Consider the following 22676-nt stretch of genomic DNA (forward strand, 5'->3'; position numbering starts at 1 on the left):
AATCGTTACGCAACAGTTTTCAGCCATACAAACAGTAAATCTTACCTGTGTGTGTGAATAGAACATGGAAAAGTTGCTGACAATTACTGGTACGGGCAATGCAATGGTTAATACACCAGCCAGTGCGCATAGAGCCCCAACAAACATTCCAACATATGTCTTCGGTGCCATATCACCGTATCCAACGGTCGTCATTGTGACGATGGCCCACCACAATCCAAGTGGTATGCTTTTAAATTGGTTATCCGGATTATCCTACGAGAAAAAAAACAAAAATATCTCTTCGGTAGGTATAGTCAAGGTAGTCAAGAGAAAAACTTGTTGCATTTATTCCCGGTTTTTCCGGCTACGATTTAAAAATACACTTGCATCCGTTAACCTCAACCTTATGCCCCTCGCACTCAATGTGGAAATAGGGTAATTCCTTTAATTTTTCTTATATTCGATATACGTTGACTTTCACCAGATTTTTTTATTCAGGTGCAAAGCTCACACCGAGTATGTATTATGTGTCATTTGTATAACGTACATATTTCATTACCCGCTTATTTGTTCTGAAAGATCTGAAACAGCGTCCCTGGCTACATTAATTTTTTTTTTGTGAAAACAACAGAAAAGTGATATAGGGAATGAGAGCAAGAGAATAATTTAATTAGCTCTGTTGTTGTATCATTCACAATTGAGTGAACAAACGATCTGAATAAACCAGTGAGAAGGGGCGTGGTAATTAAATCCTTATTAGCTTTAATTAATTAAATTAGATAAAGTTGTTCATGCATCAACGAAAGAATTTTGTCTCGAAATATTTTAAAACTTTAATATCTGATAGAAAGGTTAGTCATAAGTTTCTGGTAAAGAAGGTACTCTTGGGAAAAACTTAACTGGACAAGTATTTCGTTTTATTTTCGTTATTGTTTGCACGTTTGAATTTGACTAAGACAAACGATCAGGCCCTTCAAGTCATTTTCAGGTAAACGTTCTGTTTTTGGAAATGTATGTAAACCATGAACTTAACTTATTTTTAATTGATGTAAATTATTATTCTGTAGAACAAAGTTGTAAACAGAATATCTGAAAAATGTCTGCTTGATTTTGTATCTCTCTTTAAAAGCTGTAAGTTGAATGAGACTAAAAGTACTCATGGCAATTTCGCGTGCATTTTAACATGAGTATATAAACAAGGAGAAAATTTGTAAATTGGTTTTGTGCAATAGTCATTTACGCCACAAGAAAAACCGAAAGTACTTTTCCGTGTGAATGAAGTCTTGAGTTTTGCATACTTGTTAAGGGACCCGAAAATGTAAAAAAAATGGTGAGCCCTAAGTTTGTGCGGAATAATATGTTTATCATCTCGAAGCGTTTCCCCCGTAGATAACGAAATTAATCCTCAGCGATTGAAATTCGGAGACGAATGAATTCTATGAAATTTTGTCTTTTTAACTTATTTAACCTAACACACCTAAATTGGATTCGTATTACATCCATATATTATGGAAATTGTTATTATATGCTGAGCTTATTTCCTTCACATTTGCTGAGTCAATATTTGAACCGTATGCCAAACAAAGTTTACGATGTCATCTACCATTTTTCCATCCCCTCTCAGTTACTCTTGACTGAAAATAATGAGTTTAAATACGAAATCTACCTTTGTTGGTGTTCAAATTAATTAAAAGTAATTATTTCGTTGCTTGTTTTACTTTCGAAAATTGTAGGTAATGCTGAGGTAATTGTTAATTTATCTTTTGTGTGAATTTGTACCCATTGGGGCGGAAACACTTTGACATTTCATGTTTTATCGAATACAAAACGATAAGCGGAAAATTTAATACAACTTGTACTGTGTATGGGTGTGCTAAAGTTGTTTGGCAGCTTCTTATACAACAGCTCTGGTCGGTCATCCTAGTTATTATAAGAAATCGTAAAAGTAGAAAGAATCAGATGTGCGTAGGTCGCAGCATTTCTGCGGTGAAATTCAAACATTTCGACACTTTAAATTAATTATTAAAGTCACCACTCAGAAATGAAGCTTTATGTAGCCGCAATGTTAGATTTCGTACGAGAAAGGGTATTTACGTAACTTTGCGATATGTTTTGGGTATTTGTGTTCAAAAAACATCCATACATACACTCAACTCAACATACTTAGCAATACTCATGCAACTTTCTATTTTTCTTCGTAATACACGCTCCACATGTTTCATATGTTAGTATGATTCCCTTTGTACTCGAATTTACCTCTTTCACGCATACGCGTAGAGTGAGACTGTGCGACATTTTGCGTAGAGCGATAAGATTGTGCATTTTCCGTTTTATCGGCTACCAATACGTAGCCGAAACCGAAATATGTTATATTAGATGAAATATGAGCCGGGGTACGGTCTCACCGTGGCAGGAGGACTGCAGCAGTTTCCCGCGAAATTGGTTATACAATTTCGAGGGCATCTTCTGCGGTTTTCGTGAGACGGGGTATGGTCTCACCGTAGTGTGAAGACCGCAGCAGTTTCCAGCGAAATTGGTTATACAATTTCGAGGGCATCTTCTGCGGTTTTCGTGAGACGGGGTATGGTCTCACCGTAGTGTGAAGACCGCAGCAGTTTACAGCGAAATTGGTTATACAATTTCGAGGGCATCTTCTGCGGTTTTCGTGCGACGGGGTATGGTCTCACCGTAGTGTGAAGACCGCAGCAGTTTCTCGCGAAATTGGTTATACAATTTCGAGGGCATCTTCTGCGGTTTTCGTGAGACGGGGTATGGTCTCACCGTAGTGTGAAGACCGCAGCAGTTTCTCGCAAAATTGGTTATACAATTTCGAGGGCATCTTCTGCGGTTTTCGTGAGACGGGGTATGGTCTCACCGTGGTGGGAAGACCGCAGCAGTTTCCCGCGAAATTGGTTATACAATTTCGAGGACATTTTCTGCGGTTTTCGTGAGGCGGGGTATGGGCGGGACATATTGCAAGAAGGACAGACGAACGTTGGACCAAAAAGATCATGAACTGGCGACCATATAAAAGACGAGCTATAGGTAGACCACCAGAGAGATGGACAAACGGAATTAAGAATATTGCAGGTACAAACTGGCAGCAAATGGCAATGGATCGTACGAAATGGAAAGAAGTTGGAGAGGCCTACATCCAGCAGTGGATAGAAACAGGCTGAAAAAGAAGAAGAAGAAGAAGGGTATGGTCTTACTGCACGGTGGGGCTGAACGAATTTTAAATAAACATGTCGACTTCCATATCGGTTCTTTTCACATCTGAGTTAGGGGAGACATGTACTATACAACGGCACATGCTGCAGGCGCAACCGCTGAGCCGTTTCTGAGAACTAGGAATATCGTCGCCTGGCCCAGCGGAAGTTGCTGGACCAGTGTTTGAAACTGGAATCGGTAGAGGGACAGATTCTAAGATCAACCATATAAAAATTATTACTCTCGGTCATTTGGTCGCAGAGCAATAGAAGCTGAAAGTCGCACTTTCACCTTCCTCAAGGGGAGATGTCTCCACGACGAAGCGCCCAACCCAGCAATGTAATAGCGATTCTAGAATGAGGTTAATGTGCTCTTTCGAATGGCAATAACAAAATTTTGAAAGTGGTCTCTTTTGGTACATTTTCAGAAAGGTCACTTTTTTGTTACCCTCGGTGAACTTTGGTTACTTCCATACCTTGCCGGTTGACAAATTTAAACACGAAACACATTGATAATGAAGTCTAAGCTTTCCAATGATACCGAATATGCCATGTATGATTCTCAGCAAGAACTATTTATGATAAAGATTTTGCATCGAGGTTGGGCTACTAGCAAATTTAGGACCATGGAAAACTAGTAATAATTTTTATATGGTTGATCTTAGAATTTGTCCCTCCACCGATTCCAGTTTCAAACACTGGTCCAGCAACTTCCGCTGGGCCAGGCGACGATATTCCTAGTTCTCAGAAACGTCTCAGCGGTTGCGCCTGCAGCATGTGCCGTTGTATAGTATGTCTCTACTAACTCAGATATGAAAAGAACCGATATGGAAGTCGACATGTTTATTTAAAATTCGTTCAGCCCCACCGTGACTGTAGTGTGAAGACCGCAGCAGTTTCCTGCGAAATTGGTTATACAATTTCGAGGGCATCTTCTGCGGTTTTCGTGAGACGGGGTATGGTCTCACCGTTGTGGGAAGACCGGGTATTCGGTCAAAATAACCCCACCAAAATAACGAATTGTAGTAATAACTAATGTCAAAAAAATTATTGGAAAAATGACGAGATGACCAGTATATCGACAAAATTCGAGGATATCGACAGAATTCGAGGATATCGACTATATTCGAGTCTATCGATAGTATTCGAGTCTATCGACTATATTCGAGGATATCGACTATATTCGAGGATATGACTATATTCTAGTGTATCGACAGAATTCGAGGATAACGACTATATTCGAGGATATCGACTATATTCGAGTATATCGACTATATTCGAGGATATCGACTATATTCGAGGATATCGACTATATTCGAGGATATCGACTATATTCGAGGATATCGACTATATTCGATTATATCGACTATATTCGAGGATATCGACTATATTCGAGGATATCGACTATATTCGATGATATCGACTATATTCGAGGATATCGACTATATTCGAGGATATCGACTATATTCGAGGATATCGACTATATTCGAGGATATCGACTATATTCGATGATATCGACTATATTCGAGTATATCTACTATGAGATGACCAGTATATCGACAAAATTCGAGGATATCGACAGAATTCGAGGATATCGACTATATTCGAGGATATCGACTATATTCGAGGATATCGACTATATTCGAGGATATCGACTATATTCGATTATATCGACTATATTCGAGGATATCGACTATATTCGAGGATATCGACTATATTCGAGGATATCGACTATATTCGAGGATATCGACTATATTCGAGGATATCGACTATATTCGATTATATCGACTATATTCGATTATATCGACTATATTCGATTATATCGACTATATTAGAGGATATCGACTATATTCGATTATATCGACTATATTAGAGGATATCGACTATATTCGAGGATATCGAATATATTCGAGGATATCGAATATATTCAAGGATATCGACTATATTCGAGGATATCGACTATATTCGAGTATATCTACTATGAGATGACCAGTATATCGACAAAATTCGAGGATATCGACAGAATTCGAGGATATCGACTATATTCGAGGATATCGACTATATTCGAGGATATCGACTATATTCGAGGATATCGACTATATTCGAGGATATCGACTATATTCGAGGATATCGACTATATTCGATTATATCGACTATATTCGAGGATATCGACTATATTCGATTATATCGACTATATTCGAGGATATCGACTATATTCGAGGATATCGACTATATTCGATTATATCGACTATATTCGATTATATCGACTATATTCGATTATATCGACTATATTCGATTATATCGACTACAGTCGAGGAAATTTAGATTTCGGGTTTTCCAAAGGTATTAATCTTATTTAACCCACACTTTATCCCACAACAATGGAATCCACAAATTTAAATTTAGTTAACACAACGGTCACAATGACAGCGCTGCAGTCACGATTTCAAAATGTGATATAGGGTGGCTAATTAAATTTTGGTTTTAGCTACATTTTCTCTTGGTTTTTAATTATTATTTTAGGCTTCTAAATTAAGAGTAAATTTATGCAATATAAACCGTTTGAGTTTGAAAAAAGATGTTTTGAATCAGTGAACGATATAGGAAAGCGTTCAGTACGTCTCAACATACAAAAGAACGTAAAATATAATTGTACATTTAGCCACCCTACGTCCGTCATCGCTTCTATTGTCTTCAAAAACATATTGTGTGCTTGTCATGATATGTATCAGACGTTTGTTTATTTATGTGTCTCATCTAAAATGCTGGCCAGCAAAATTTTGATCATTAAATTCAACGGCAAAATTGATCTAAATGTTAAAATAATTGTGAATAATAGTGAATGTGGTTTTGTTTTCTCTTCATAAAGGAATTTGCATCAGTTCGATGTAAAGTGCGGAGCACCATTAGAAAAAAAACTTGTCCCTGAAGAATGATCAAAAAGTTGCTGGACGCAATAGCTTCAACTAATGCTTTGCAGGATATAGAATCAAAATTAGAGAAACACCAAGAGCCGTCCATTTGAAATCTTCATCATCATCATTTCAACTAAAGGTTTTTTTTAACGAAACGGAAGTTCGCTCGCAGATTCGGATCGGAACATCTCATTCGTTTTCGCTAAAGCTCGTAGCCGTCATTAATCATGATTCCCATGAAGAATCGCCAAAAATAAAAAATTGGCAAGGGATGAAGAAACGCCGGCAAAAACAAAGAATGATAAATTTGTCTTTGTTGCGTTTCTTCACACTTTGGCGATTCTTCGTGGTGATTAAACAAATCCTTGGAAATTTATCATTTTACGAAATTTATCTAAAAGGCGGTATTTGTTCGAAGCTAGTGAATCTATCCTTTTATAAAAGTTACGAAATGCTGCCTGGTTCGATCCTAAGGAAACTCTTATTTTACGTCAGGTAACGGCATCTTGTTCGATCCTAGGGAATTCATACTTTAACGAAAGATACCGAGGACACTATCATTTTACGAAAGATAATGTAGAGACATTTCAAAAACGTATTTTTACACTTTGGCGTTTCCTCACACTCTGGCGTTTTTCTCTTCTTCTCTTCTCTATCGATTTTTCTTGGCAATTCATCATTATGGTTGATTTGTTACATCAACAAGAAAAATCGCAATAATGTGAAGAAAAACCAAGAAATATCGCCAAAGAGTAAAGAAACTCCAAGGATCATAGAGAATTGAAAATTTGTCTTTATGGCGTTTCTTCACACTTCTGAGACTTTTCTTGATGATTTAACAAATCAACTAAATATGATGAATTGTCAAGAAAAATCGCCAAAGTGTGAAGAAACTCCAAAATATGACAAATCGCCAAATAATACAATATTGTCGATTTGACTATAACTTTTATTTAGAAAAAGATTGTACGGGACAGTATGTACTGCATATCATATAATTCCTCTCTCTTGTGTTTATCTGTGTTCTACGAAGCCAAAATATAATTTCGGACTACAAGTAAACCGTCTCGACTGCCCAGTAGTTATTTTCCTAAGTTCCTAATGAGTGCAAAAAGGCTATTTCAACATTAGTTAGGAAAGCATAATTTTTATGTGAATGTTTCTGAGGTTTTCCATCTTAATATTTTCATGAAGTTACAAATAATCCACAGAAAATTTTATTACCCTAGAACGAGGTCGGAAATACATCAAATAAATCAAATAGAAAACAGACTTGGAAATTGTTATTTTGTCTAAAAGTTGATATTAAAATTCTTTGGAAATCGTAAATCGCATATATGCATGAGCAGGCATCTCAGGATTATAAATCAGGAACTTTGAAGTTCGTCATATATTCATATTCTTATCTTATTCCTGACCAGATTCTGTTTTCATGATTGAGCTCATTCATGAGCTTCACTTATACAAAGAGTTGAATTTATTTCCTATGCCAAATTGTAATTTGGCGAAAAAGAATGTTCCGAATCTGCGTTTCGTTTAAAAAAAAAGCCTTTAGTTGAAATGATGATTGTGAAGATTTCAAATGGACGGCTCTTGGTGTTTCTCTAATTTTTATTCTATATCCTGCAAAGCATTAATTGTAGCTACTGCGTCCAGCAACTTTTTGATCATTCTTCAGGGACAAGTTTTTTTTTCTAATGGTGCTCCGCACTTTACATCGAACTGATGCAAATTCCTTTATGAAGAGAAAACAAAACCACATTAACTTCACTATTATTCACAATTATTTTAACATTTAGATCAATTTTGCCGTTGAATTTAATGATCAAAATTTTGCTGGCCAGCATTTTAGATGAGACACATAAATAAACAAACGTCTGATACATATCATGACAAGCACACAATATGTTTTTGAAGACAATAGAAGCGATGACGGACGTAGGGTGGCTAAATGTACAATTATATTTTACGTTCTTTTGTATGTTGAGACGTACTGAACGCTTTCCTATATCGTTCACTGATACAAAACATCTTTTTTCGAACTCAAACGGTTTATATTGCATAAAGGTACTCTTAATTTAGAAGCCTGATGTAATAATTAAAAACCAAGAGAAAATGTAACCAAAACTAAAATTTAGTTTATCCACCCTATATCACATTTTGAAATCGTGACTGCAGCGCCGTCATTCCGACCGCTGAGTTAACTAAATTTAAATTTGTGGATTCCATTGTTGTGGGATAAAGTGTGGGTTAAATAAGATTAATACCTTTGGAAAACCCGAAAACTAAATTTCTTCGACTGTATATTCGAGGATATCGACTATATTCGAGGATATCGACTATATTCGAGGATATCGACTATATTCGAGGATATCGACTATATTCGAGGATATCGACTATATTAGAGGATATCGACTATATTCGAGGATATCGACTATATTCGAGGATATCGACTATATTCGAGGATATCGACTATATTCGAGGATATCGACTATATTCGAGGATATCGACTATATTCGAGGATATCGACTATATTCGAGTATATCTACTATATACGAGTTCGACTGTAATTGGAAGATATAAAAATTGTGGCTAGAACTTGCCCAGAATTCAATAAGTACAACATCGCAAATGCAAATACAATTATTATTTTTAGGGAAGTTAGCTCCGCAGGCCGTGAAGAAATAAAAAAAAAGCAGGGTCGAGGGGCGGCAGCCCCCGCATAGGGGGTCAAGGGGGAATATCCCCCTTGCGGGGTCTAAGGGGCGGAGCCCCTAGCGTGGTTTGGGGCAGAGCCCCATTAACGTCTGCAAAGTATGAAAAAGCTCGCCGCTTTTAAATTATAAGAAAACGAGTTCGAGACTGACCCTAAATATTATGGGTAATTATCAGTGTTTTGTCCTCTTTTTTTTCACCGGGGTTATTTTGGTAGTAGTTATTTTGTCTCGTCGATATTTTATTGGGGTTATTTTGACCTAGAGCCGGAAGACCGCAGCAGTTTCCCGCGAAATTTGTTATGAGGGATTTTTTTGAAAATGGACCAGGCTCCGTCGGAGCTATTTTTTCGCGGCGGTTTGTTCATATGCCCAGATAGCCCTTGGTAACTGGCTTTAAACGTGTTTGTAAGGCTCATCTAGGGCTCATAAGCCACTAGTGTCTTGCAGTCAATATGTCATTTCTTTCTTTCATTTTTCATCCTGTTCATCTTTTCATTTCATGTTTCAGCTACTCACACTACCAGATCGGTCGATGCGTTGTTAGATGTACGGCCATGAAGCTTTTTCTTTTTTTTGTCAGTGTCTATAGACACTATACTGTTCACTAATAATTATTCTTCGGTTCTTTTCGATGCATTAATTGTTTAAAGGAAGAATGATTTGTTTGTGAATATTTTTTTTTTCTTATTATTTACTTGGATTTTTGTTTTTCATTCGGACGATTTCTTCTCTTAAACGCAATCATCTACAAATTTTCGCTATTTTTTGTATCGCGTTGTTTTTGTTTCGCGTATAATATGTAATTTTATAAGGTAGATCACCTTACACATATTTTGTCATTAATAAATCAATCAATCAATTGGTCCCAATAGTCCAAAACCGCTGTCGTTTAATTTTCATATTTGCGTCTTGGCTGGTGGTGAAGGTGCAAAAGTCGAATAAAGGGTGTTTTTATACGTGATTTACTTCCGCTACAGACAATGGACACACATGTGTGGCGGCTCGTTGGATAGGTACTGTCCAGGAGAACCGGGGCAAGTATAGATATCTTACATGTTCTGTGACATTGTTCGAAAATAACAAAAATATTGTGTCAGTCAAAGGCTGTAAATTTTGATGAACTTTAAATGTGATATCTCGCACCTGGAGAATGTTTATGGTAAGATCATTCGATGCAGACATCAAAAACAGCATAATTCGTGTATTTTTCTAAAATCAATATTTTGCTTTCGATTGAAGGAAGACATTTGCTTTATACCCAAAAAAGTATCCTGAAACCTTTCACTTCTATGGCAATTGAGGTATAATTGTAGAGCTGGGTTAAGCCTCTTTCAGGGCAACCACTGATCTGTACAACAACAGTCACCAGGTACAAAATATCACCTACTAAAGCTCATCAAAATTTCCGGCCTTTGACTGATACATACTTTTTAGCCCCGTACGAAGTACGAAGGGGCTTATAGGATTACGATGCCGTGTGTAATTGATGGAATTCGAAGCAGACGGTAAGGGCAAAGTGTTTGCCTATGTTCATTGTTCATAGATGACGAATCCGCAATAAAAATTTGGGCCGTCTGTCCGTCTGTCCGTCACGTCGATATCTTGAGTAAATCAAATCCGATTTCAAATTTTTTTTTTCCCTGAAAGATAGTCAAAATAGTGAGGCTAAGTTCGAAGATGGACATATTCGGGTCGGCCCTTCGTGAGTTAGGGCCACCTAAGTGATTTAAGGTCTTTTGGTGATATTTATGGCAAAATAAACGATGGAAATGTAAATGACACGGCAAATGATAGGTATTGTCAATACCAATCCAGGAAAAAAAAGTTTTTTAAAATCGGGTGAGTGGACCGTGAGTTAGGGCCTTAGAAGTGAAAAGCTACCAGGGCCCTATGTGTATTTTACATATAACTCGAGTAAATTTCATATGTTTTTCGTAATTTTTGTTTCATTTGAAAGATAATCGAACACCGAATAGAATGTTGTTGAAAAAAAATTAAATTTGGGTCCATGGACTAAGGCCGCTACTAGGGCCCTATGTGTATTTTACATATAACTCGATCAAATTTCATCCGTTTTTCGTAATTTTTTTTCATTTGGAAGGTAATCAAAGGCCGAATAGAATGTTGTTGAAAAAACATAGCTAACGCCGACCCGTACGAAACACCTATTCGTATCAAGAGCCTTTAATGTGAAACTCTTCATTTCTCTTACTTCATTTTCTTCTCTGCTGCCAGAGGCAATATAGACAGCCCCGTACGAAGTCAAATTTCAAAAATTCCTATTTAAACAGCTATGTACCGCTATATTTAACTATATTTCACTATAAACAAACATTTCACAGATAAATATATGCTATTATATAGCTCTATATGCCTGTATATAGCTCAATATAGCTGTATATAGGTATATATAGATGTCCATATATGGAATCCCTGAAACCCCGCACACATAACTAATTATTTCCATGTTAACAGAAACTATCTAAGCATCATTTTTCCCACTTTATATCACTTTTAATAAAATCCAATATGGCCGCCGGCAGCCATTTTGTTAGGAGACCGGAAATAGTACCGACGCTTTACATTCGTTAATACCTTTCAAACAAAAAAAAATTCATGAAATTCGGTCAAAATTTACTCGAGATATTGACAAAATACTCCACGTTCACTGTACGGCCGAGTAGCCAGATAAGAGCTCACTCCAAGAGACCTAGCTCACGCTCCGGAGAACATAATTTCATAAACTTTTTTTTTCCTGATTGGTACGGTCAATACCTATCTAATAAAGCTAAAACGAACGAAATATGTTCAAATGTGGCCGACCTACAAGCAAAAACTGCTTGCCGCCCTGTGCCTGTTCCACACCAAGGGGTCTAACTCACGAGTCGGTCATCCGATTTCCATAAACTTTTTTTTTGTCGATCGGTATTGTAAATACCTTTTATTTGACGTATCACTTACAAGTTTAACGTTTAAATGTCCGGAGATATCTTCGAAAACCCGTAAAGCACTTATTGGGCCACAGCTCGGGAGGGGTCGATCCAAAATCACTCATCTTCGAACTTAGCCTGTCTTTTGACATTACCAAACGGGAAAAAAAAGAATTTTCAAAATCGGATGCGTTTTACTCAAGTTATCGTGCAGACAGACAGACGGACAGACGGACAGACGGACATTTTTTTTTTTCGCGGATTTGGCATCTCTAGACAACCACAATACGTTTCCCCTTACTCAGGGAGTCCAATTCGACGTGTTACAAACGTATGCGTAAACCTATAAGACCCCAGTACTTCGTACGGGTCTAAAAATTAAATTTGGGTCCTCGGACTAAGGCCGCTACTAGGGCCCTATGTGTATTTTACATACAACTCGAGTAAATTTCATTCGTTTTTCGTAATATTTGTGTCATTTGGAAGGTAATCGAACGCCGAATAGAAAGTTGTTGAAAAAAAAATTAAATTTGGGTCCTTGGACTAAGGCCACTACTAGGGCCCTATGTGTATTTTACATAGAACTCGAGTAAATTTCATTCGTTTTTCGTAATTTTTGTGTCATTTGGAAGGTAATCGAACGCCGAATAGAAAGTTGTTGAAAAAAAATTAAATTTGGGTCCTTGGACTAAGGCCACTATTAGGGCCCTATGTGTATTTTACATTGAACTCGAGTAAATTTCATTCGTTTTTCGTAATTTTTGTGTCATTTGGAAGGTAATCAAAGGCCGAATAGAATGTTGTTGAAAAAAAAATAAATTTGGGTCCTCGGACTAAGGCCGCTACTAGGGCCCTATGTGTATTTTACATACAACTCGAGTAAATTTCATCCGTTTTTCGTAATTTTTGTTTCATTTGAAAGATAATCGAACACCGAATAGAATGTTGTTGAAAAAAAAAATTAAATTTGGGTCCTTGGACTAAGGCCGTTACTAGGGCCCTATGTGTATTTTACATATAACTCGAGCAAATTTCATCCGTTTTTCGTAATTTTTGTTTCATTTGGAAGGTAATCAAAGGCCGAATAGAATGTTGTTGAAAAAAAATTAAATTTGGGTCCTCGGACTAAGGCCGCTACTAGGGCCCTATGTGTATTTTACATATAACTCGAGCAAATTTCATACGTTTTTCGTATTTTTTGTTTCATTTGGAAGGTAATCAAAGGCCGAATAGAATGTAGTTGAAAAAAAAATAAATTTGGATCCTCGGACTGAGGCCGATACTAGGCCTATGTGTATTTATACTCAATAAATTAAAATTTTAGGGCTATTTGAAAGTTTTGTTTTATTTGAAAGGAACGTCGTACGGGGCTTCGTAATTGCGCTATGCGCAATTTCTAAGATGTACACATTACATAATAATTTTACTTTAACTACTTTAACCGGCGCATAGGCTTACGGTCAAAGTAGGGTGACAGACGCACTAGGGTCACGTACGCAATAGATATACGGGTTTGTACGGGGCTCAGTCGCAGCAAACGCTCCGACTGTTCTGATGGCTCGTTGTTATTTTTGAATAGTGCTTGAGTATACATTTGATATCTGTCTTTGCCCCGGGTCTCCTGGACTGGACAGTACCTATCCAACGAGCCGCCACAGATGTGTGTCCATCGTCTGCAGCGGCAGTAAAAAACACCTTTTTTCGACTTTTGCACCTTCACCACCAGCCAAGACGCAAACATGAAAATTAAACGACTGCGGTTTTGGACTATTGGGACCAAGGGCTATCTAGGCATATGAACAAACCGTCGCAAAAAAATAGCTCCGACGGAGCCTGGTCCACTTTCAAAAAAAATCCCTCTTTTACAATTTCGAGGGCATCTTCTGCGGTTTTCGTGAGACGACACAACAATTTTTGGGCTATAATGAGAGCGCGTCCGGATCTTTGGTCCACGAGTAGCCTGGGTAACGCTAAATGCTCTCAAAAAAATTTGCTATTGTCGCTATTGTTGCTATTTTTCGAACAAACCTTTACCGCCCCGCGAAATTCTCAGCTGCTACACAATGAATAGTCACGTGAAGAAATGAATTGGAAAGGTTAGAGTCTAATCTTTCCGATTCACTTTTTTGTACAATTATTCCTTTTCTAACAGCTGACAATTCCGCGCGTGGGAACGGAGTGTTCGTGGAATGGGTGGTTAGATTACCAAAATGTATTGCTATGACTTGACCAAAGTTTTGAAAAAAATTATTTTAATCAACTAAATGTGAACGAAACGTGTTACCGTTTACGATCCATGACGAAACGTTTTACCGTTTATAATCGAGTTACGCAACCCGAATAAATAATTATCATTTTATGGAGGAGTTTAAAGCCAATATCTTTGAAGGATTTCAAAGCCAATGTTAACGTGTTGATTTATTAAGGATGGTCGTTGTTTTGAAGTGCGTGTCTAGGAAAATTGAAGAAAATTGAAACTGAGGATTCGAAAATCTACATTCGATGAAATATTCAGATGCTCGCACTTTTTCCAGAAAGGACGCGGATACATAGTTATCATCGAAAATATTTATTTTTTTCGCACCAATTTACAATTAAGTGCTGCGTCGTTTCGTCTTAAGTTTTAGTTCAATAAAAATGGAAACGACAAGGTATTAATTGATGTGAAAATGGTTCTGTGAAAGTTTATTTTCAGTTAACGTGAAAACGCTTGTGTGGATGTGCACCTTTAGTTTTCTTTCTTAAGTGGTGTCCAAGTTTATGTTTATTAGTTTATTTTTGTCTGTTGGTCCGCCCTTTCTGACCCGTCGCATTCTTATCTGCACTGTCTAATGAAGTCAAATGCTTCTAAATCATGTCCCTTTGGCGCTAAAATTTGCTCATAAAGCGTACACAGCTCTGTACTGTAAAGAGGTGAATCTTGGAAACAGATGATGAATACCATCCTCGACAGTTACGGGTTGAACATCAGTCAGTCTCTCTTTTTCTAAGGTTTTCTGTTTCGGCTTAATTTTTGCTTCCGGGTTGTTTATAATTGTTTTCCGAGTAAGTCACCAAATTGCAACATAAAAAAATCGGGTTGAGCCCCCATGTGCAAAAATCTCTTGCTCAATTATTGACAAAATCATATTCATCGCAATAACTCTCAATGGGGTAATGTCTACTACACATAATACGTAAAACTACTCAACAAGGACTTCTTAGTTTTGGTACTTCGGTTTCCTTAAATAAATAATAATGTAATTAACCTAAGACTAATCACTTAAATGATAAAATTTTGGGCATTAGAGTGGTTAAGTGTAATATCCCAACAAATTTCTACCTCAATTTATAAAATCAATACTTTCCTATATTTGTTCAAGAAAATATTTACTTTCACGTTTCGTTGTTGTTACGTATTTGAGCCATACACTAACACTTTATAACGTGAATGTCAGACCAGTGGAAACAAAGATATAGGGGTAGAACTAACGTTTCGGAAGCATCAAAGCATTATAATGGTTTTGTATATTCAAAGCCTCGGATCTTAACTTAGTATTTAATTAAATTCAGATAAATTCTCTGTGAATAACCGTAAGTTAAAGCACTTGCAAAGGTCTTTCGTATATGCATATATAATACTCATATTCAAAATAAAATCAATCAAATTTACATCATTGAATACAAATTTAGGTTTTCCGTTTTTCAACCGTTGGGATTTCTGTGTAAATTCTTCGGTATCCAATAGAATTATAGAATATATATCGTTCACATGTTGAAAGCTTCAATTTATCTATACACCGAGACACCATACCTATATGAACTGTTTATGCAATATGAACAGACAAAATCGTCTCTATATATGTGTGTATCTATGACGATGGAGCACACAGTGTACCGAACCGAACTCCGGATAAGATCTCTCTTACATGAGTGTTTTTCTTGTGTGTTGATACACAGATCGACGTATGTTTTTCAATCTGCTGAATGTATATAAAAAAAAATGAATACTTTTCCTAGATAGATCGCAGGCAGCACAAGAACGTTTATCATCTGATGGTATTTATGTAAATATATTATGTCTTGCAGGTGAATCTTATTTGGACAGAATTTAAATTATGTATGGGGAGTGTATCTAGAAGATGTTGAGTGTTAACTTACGTATCCGTACATACGTTTTCAATGTTACCTACGAATACTTGTCAAACAAGCTGTGAAAATGTTGTGAACAAAACGGAGAAAATATGTTATATGATTTCCGTGAAACGGGCGTGTGAATACGGGCTCACAATATTAGTAGATAATATTTTGCTTTGATTGCTGCTGGGTTATGCATAAAACATTCTCTAGCAAATATATTCGGGTTGTGTAGAATGTTTCGGTTCATTAAGTTTGAGTCAATTTCCGTATGTAACTTTAACATAAAATGCCAAAATGCAACGTACTCTCTAGCTTTGTGCTTTGCAAAATGATATGTGAACAAACATTATGTGAACCTGATAAATGCGGTTAATGACGGATATGACAGATGCTTCATTTTGATAAATTGTGAAATAGTGTGGCAATTATTCCCTTGACTGTAAGTCATGGGTTTTACAAAAGAAAATACACCGTACATAACACGTTCGTTCACTACGATTAAAAATGTATGGAAATGTGATGAAAAAACGTTAAATGTTAAAATTTTGTGCCCTTTGTTAACAAGATAACTTGAGTAAATCTCAACCGATTTTCAAAAACTTTTTTTTAATCGACGAAGTATTGAAATATTCAGGTCAAGTTCGAAAATAGCTGGTATCGGTTCAACCATCTGGGAGTAGATCTCGAAAGAAGCCTTTCTGATCTTTGTTAACACGATAACTGGAGGAAGGTTCAACCGATTTTCAAAACCTTTTTTTAGATTTGTTTTTGTTGTGTAGCTGAGGTTTTGGTTGCCAATGATTTTAAAACAATTTTTTTTTCAAATTGCCGACGTTTCGACCTAATACCAGGTCATCATCAGGGCTTTATTTTTCATGTAAATAAACAGAAACGATTTTTCAGTTTAGCTATTGGAACAAGGTCGGAATTTTACACATTTTTACCTAATTGGTCAAATTTAGCGGTTGTCACAGCCTGTGCTCATTTTAGAGCTTTCGTCAAGAAAATTAAACCTTACATTAGCCGGTGAACTTCAACAACTTTACACGAAAAACAATTTCTTATCGGTCAAACATACTCTAGTCCAGTAACATTGGTCATTTTTCCCAGCGAATTGCCGTAAGAGATTGGTATATGCTGGAGCAATTCGCTCGGAGTCTATTTTGTAATTGCAGGCACGTTCTTGGTTCATGATTATGTGATTGACTTCTGATATTTGCAGTTTGCGTTTGTTGCTGTTACGATCAAGTATTTTAATTCTTTCAAAGTCGAATTGATGGCCAGTTGTTTTGGTGTGTAGTGCCAGTGCTGAAGAAACTTTTGTCTTAGCCAGATTGGTTGTAGATATAGAATTTTTGTGTTGTTGTCTTCTGGTACATAGTTTTTGGCAAGTCTCACCAATGTAAATGCATTTTTTATTCGACGAAGTATTGAAATACCCAGGTCAAGTTCGAAAATGGGTGGCACCGGTTCAAGCATCTGGTGGTAGCTCTCGAAAGAAACCTTTTCTGCTCAAAGTTCAACCGATTAAAAAAAATGTTTGGTGGAGAGTTGGAATTAATTCCTGATCTTAGGTTCTAAGATAGATTATGTTGGTCTAACGAAGAAGCTGATGTTGCTAACAGAATTTTTGTATCTATTTCAATAGTATTTTTCTTGTTATGTGACTTTGCCTTGTAAACAAAACCGAATAAAAAGAACAAAAATTAACGAGTGTGAAGTTTGCGGCCAGGGCGAAGCGAGGGCCGCAATTCACACGAGTTTAAATTTTATTGAAAACATAAGTCATTTTTACAAAGTTTCGAAGATTTTCAGTGAATCTAAACAGAATTAAATCATCAATGAGAGATCAACATACAAAATTCATACAAAAGCATTTCATTGAAATAAATCAATAAATCATGGCCAATAAAAATACTATTGAGAAGCTCAGACAAACAGTCAAGGGATCTGACCCACCCAACAGGTGGGACCTAGTATTATTATCATAATCATTAATAGGTTATCAGGAACTGTTATCAGAATTTTGGTATCAGCAACCATATTACTAGTAATTCGTTGTTGTTAATTGTAATCTGCTCGAGGAATAAAACCACCGTGAAATTTTTGGTTCTACCAACCTGTTGAACAAGCTGCTTTCAGATCTGGTTTCAGCACAAACGACCATTTGCAGGTGATGAGAACGCTTATTGAGAAGTGTCGTGAATACAACATCGACATAGTCTTGCTATTCATAGACTTCGAAAAAGCTTTCGATTCAGTGGAAACATGGTCGATATTGGACGCATTAGACGAATGTAGAGTAGACTCAAGGTACTCCAACACAATTCGATATGTGTACAAAAATGCTACTTCATGTATAAAACTTCATAAGAGCACGGAGAAATTCAGAATCGGCCGAGGTGTAAGGCAGGGTGACACCATTTCACCGAAATTATTCACGGCGATTCTGCAGAGTGTTTTTAAGAAGTTAAACTGGAGTAAAATGGGAATAAAGATAAATGGAGAGTACCTGAGCAATCTCCGCTTCGCTGATGACATTGTACCGATAGCAGCGAATCTAGGTCAGGCTCAGCTTATGCTACAACAGTAAAGTGAAGAGGCAAGCAAAGTTGGCCTCAAGATGAACTTATCGAAAACAAAAGTCATGACCAACATCGGGTACGATAGAGAAATTAAAATTGGTGACACTGTCATTGAACGGAATTATGAATATTGCAGGTACAAACTGGCAACAAATGGCAATGGAAATGGAAAGAAGTTGGAGAGGCCTACATCCAGCAGTGGATAGAAACGGGCTGAAAAAGAAGAAGAAGAAGAAGAAATTTTTGGGACAGGCCAATGGAATTTAGTGGAATTAAATGGAAATATTGGAATTTTGAGTTGAAATGGTAAAATTTGACCTATTTTCAAATGATGAATTTGGTTCATTTTGTGGAGAACTTCTATCTCGAGATTGAACTCAAACGATTTTGATGAAAATTTGAGATTAGTTCGAGGACTCACGTATATAAGACATTTTGTACAAAAAAAATGTGGGTCTAGATGACCTCGTTTGGGAGCTGGAACTCTCAGAAGATGACAAAAAAGAACTGCCCTGCACATTTACATGAAGAATTGGGACATTAGAGTACCTCGCCATAATTTTTTTAGACGTTAGGGTGGCTCGAAATACGTTTTTCGGAGTTTACTGTGCCACGCAATATTTACTATTACATATTAGAGCAGCCTTAGCTTGTGGTAACACAATTAGACAAAGCATCGATCCAAGCCTTTTCTGATGGCAAAAAGTGTGAAATCGATTTCGAAAAGCAGTTCTGCAAGCTGGAAGATAAGATCGATTCTCTTCGAAAGAAACTCGATTATTCTAGATCTCGCTCCAGTTCTGATAAACGATATCGTTCTCCTTCTCGTTCGAACAGACGAGACCAAATCCCAATCATTGTTGGTATCATCAGACTCATAATGCAAAGCGTTGCACCAATGATGAACCCAAAAACAAAGATAATTCTCCTTGTACTTTCACGAAAGACTACAAGTCAAAAAACTAAATCGCCATTCAAATACGGCGCAATTTGATGAAGGCAAAACAATAAGTCGCCTATACGTGCAAGAAAAGAATTCACTTTTTTCTTATAGAAACTGGTGCAGATATCTCACTTATTCCACCTACATCAAAGGAAAAAGGTCATGTACTTTTACTTTGCATGCCACTAATGGTTCGCAAATTAAAACTTATGAAAGCAAATCCGTCACCCTCATTTTGGGCCTCCGACGTAACATTCGTTGGATATTTGTTATTGCAGACTTGCAACAGCCAATCATCGGATCTGACCTTCTCACAAAATTTGATCCTTGTGTTACCACAAGCTGTATGTACTTTAGAGTGGAGCATAACAATCTTTTTTGGGCATACATAAGGGTAGCTCGAAGATTGCTTTTTTTTACTTTTGGGTGGAGCATAACATCTTCTTTTTGAAATTAGAATGAGATATATCAGACAAAAACCTCTTAAAAGACGTAAGACTGACGCTTGGCAAAAATTTTAGTTTACAACTTTGTTTTAACGGAAAATTGCACCACAAAAAAACAATTTACGAGTGTTAAACGTCACACTTTTTGATATCAATTCTTCTGGAAGTACTGACGGACTTACATCACTCTTTCGTTTTTCAAGAGGGTTTGGTCTGATATCTATCACAGTAAAGAACTTAGGATCTATATTGAACCTCCGCATATTTCGATTACTTTTAGTTCGTCAATCATCATATGAAGATTTTAGTAATTGTTCGTAAACTATATTAGAAACTAGAAACTAATTCTTTCTAAGTTTTTATTGATATTTCATTAATTTTTTCTTGCGATCAGTTTAAATTAATGCCTTTCGAAAAACAAATTATTTGATTGCATCAAAGTAAATAGGCATAACCTAATTTATATAGATCATCTTCATACAAATGAATGAATGAACGAAACATTGAACGAAACTTAAGTGTGGTTACGTCTGAAAGTACCGTATCTTGAAGATGATCTGTCGACAAAATTTTCCATTTTTGAAATTGAAGAGTGCAAAGTATGAGAAATCAAATTGAAATTTGGAAATAAAATTTTTGTTGTACGATCCCTAATGAGATTCGAACCCGAGACCTCTTGCGTATGAAGCAAGCGGTCAACGATCTGAACCACCGGACTGAACAAAAATTGTATTTCCTTTCAATTTGATTTCTCATACTTTGCACTCTTCAATTTCAAAAATTAGTCTAACGATCGGTGTGTCCGAAGCAATACAACATCCAGAATAATTTTCCATTTTTGTTTCATATTTTTCATTGAGCTGACAGACTGCCTAATAATAACCCAAATATTAGCCATATTAGTCAGCAGTGTGTTCAAAAACATTCATTTCCAAGTTTATCTTTTAAAAAAACTAATAGAAAAATGATTTTAAAAATAGAAACCTTCTATAGTGAAGATTCGAAAACTATAAGTAAAACTTTGCAAACGAACTGACAGCTTACCTGTAATTTTTCAGCATAATAGACCAGACTGGCGAATACAACGATGCCCAATACCAGAAAAAATACCAATAAAGTCAATTCTTTGGCTGACGCTTTAAAGGTATGTATAAGTATCCGTAGTCCTGGTGAATGTCGCGTTAATTTAAACAATCGTAATATTCTAACTATTGAAAATGCTTCGAAAAGTCCGGTTGGTTCTCCCATACGTTGCAATATGTCGGTATAAAAGCTTAACGTAGCAACTAAGTCTATCATATTAACCGGTGATTTTATGAAGTCCAACATATTCGGTGACACCTGTTCGCCATAAACAAAAATGTAAGCTCATGTCTTTCAAAAACAATATTAGGGAACGTGAGATTTTTCCAACGATCAATTGAAACGAAAACACAAAAAGGAAACTATAAGTTTGGGAGGTTAACTGAAAAATAATAAAATTTTGAATGCACGGATATTAATCAAACAAAATGTGCACTGGCACATGATCTCTAACTAGATAGCAAAGTAGCGATGTTTTGTTAAAGTCTATGTGCAGTCAAAATTTAATTATTTTAGTTTTTGTTTGGATTCGAAAAATCTGACGCCCCATTTGTTGCTGCCATCACTTACCACAAACCGAATTATTAGTTCAACGAAAAACCACACATTACAAACTAGTTCCACATAAAAAAATGCTTCGTGTGGTTGACCTGCAAAAATTAATGATAAATCATCACAGCGTCACACAAAACTGTATTTAGTTATTTAAGTGCGCAGAACGTACGTGTGTGTCAAAAAAAATAATTAAAGTTTGCAATAAACAGCAACAAAGCAAACCAAAAAAACTTTCATCAAACGAAAAAGTTGTCTAAGACTCTCAATCTTACCATATGTATCTTGCCAACCATCGCCCGCATAACTAGAATATCGTGTTGATATTCGGCCATTTCTTCCATTACGTCCATAATACGTGGTACGTGCAGTTGTTACACTTAAATTTTGATATACGGCACTCGAACTATTTGTTATGCTATCAACGATAACTGGGGTTTCGACACGAAATCCCGGATGTGTTTTCAAGCAAAAAGATATCACAGAAACCATTATAAATAATACAGATGCTCCGGCTACAACCTGGGAAATTAATTGAAAAGATTATTGGATGGCTGGGGGGTTTTTTTTTGTCCCAAAAATTATTTAGAAATTATTGAATAGGGAAAATGTTCACTTTCTATCATACATACCCGAGCACCTGTAGAACTTGACCCCTCATCAAATAACGCCCATATTTTGGGTTTGGTACGTTGCCTTCAGTTAATTAATATTTGAAAATAAAGAAAGAAAAAAGTTTACGATTTTAGGTTCGATGTGTTTACGAATTGTCCAACTAACTTACCAACATGATAGTTCGCCATTTAACAAGGCATCTTCGAAACCAAATAAACGTGCAACTGCCTCTTCGGTTGGTTCTTCATTATCAAGATCGAGTTTGTCAAGAATTGCCAACGTATTCTGTTACACACAAAAAATTGGGTTGATGTTAGCATCAAATTGATATCGTTTCGTGTTCATAACTACTGAGATATTTTTACTTTAGGGATGATAATGCATCGGATAATCCGAAAATGGTAATTTGATCGACATTATATCGACCGAAAACACGAAAGCAAAATAAATCGTCGAAAAGTTACTCTTTTGTATACGATATTGGTATCCCACAAAAACCTCAAAAGAGGAAGACGTGACGCTAGTTCTCTAAATTAAACTTCCAAGACATTTGATATCAGTTTTGGTGACGCATTCTGCG

At 36.4% G+C, this 22676-nt stretch overlaps 1 protein-coding gene across 2 annotated transcripts in view; it reads right to left on the reverse strand.

Moving 5' to 3' along the window:
• The window catches only part of LOC119073038 (potassium voltage-gated channel protein Shaw-like), a 173350-nt gene that overhangs the window by 44121 nt on the left and 106553 nt on the right, over nucleotides 1-22676 (reverse strand). For both annotated transcript variants that reach the window (XM_037178356.1, XM_037178355.1), the window contains 6 exons: nucleotides 22266-22381; nucleotides 22114-22177; nucleotides 21757-22003; nucleotides 21500-21579; nucleotides 20891-21187; nucleotides 46-255 (listed from right to left, as the gene is read on the reverse strand). In XM_037178356.1, the coding sequence (XP_037034251.1) occupies nucleotides 46-255; nucleotides 20891-21187; nucleotides 21500-21579; nucleotides 21757-22003; nucleotides 22114-22177; nucleotides 22266-22381 (1014 nt within the window). The remainder of the gene's footprint in view (nucleotides 1-45; nucleotides 256-20890; nucleotides 21188-21499; nucleotides 21580-21756; nucleotides 22004-22113; nucleotides 22178-22265; nucleotides 22382-22676) is intronic.

Source organism: Bradysia coprophila, unplaced genomic scaffold (genome assembly GCF_014529535.1).
Source record: "Bradysia coprophila strain Holo2 unplaced genomic scaffold, BU_Bcop_v1 contig_110, whole genome shotgun sequence".
Taxonomy (NCBI): Eukaryota; Metazoa; Arthropoda; class Insecta; order Diptera; family Sciaridae; genus Bradysia; species Bradysia coprophila.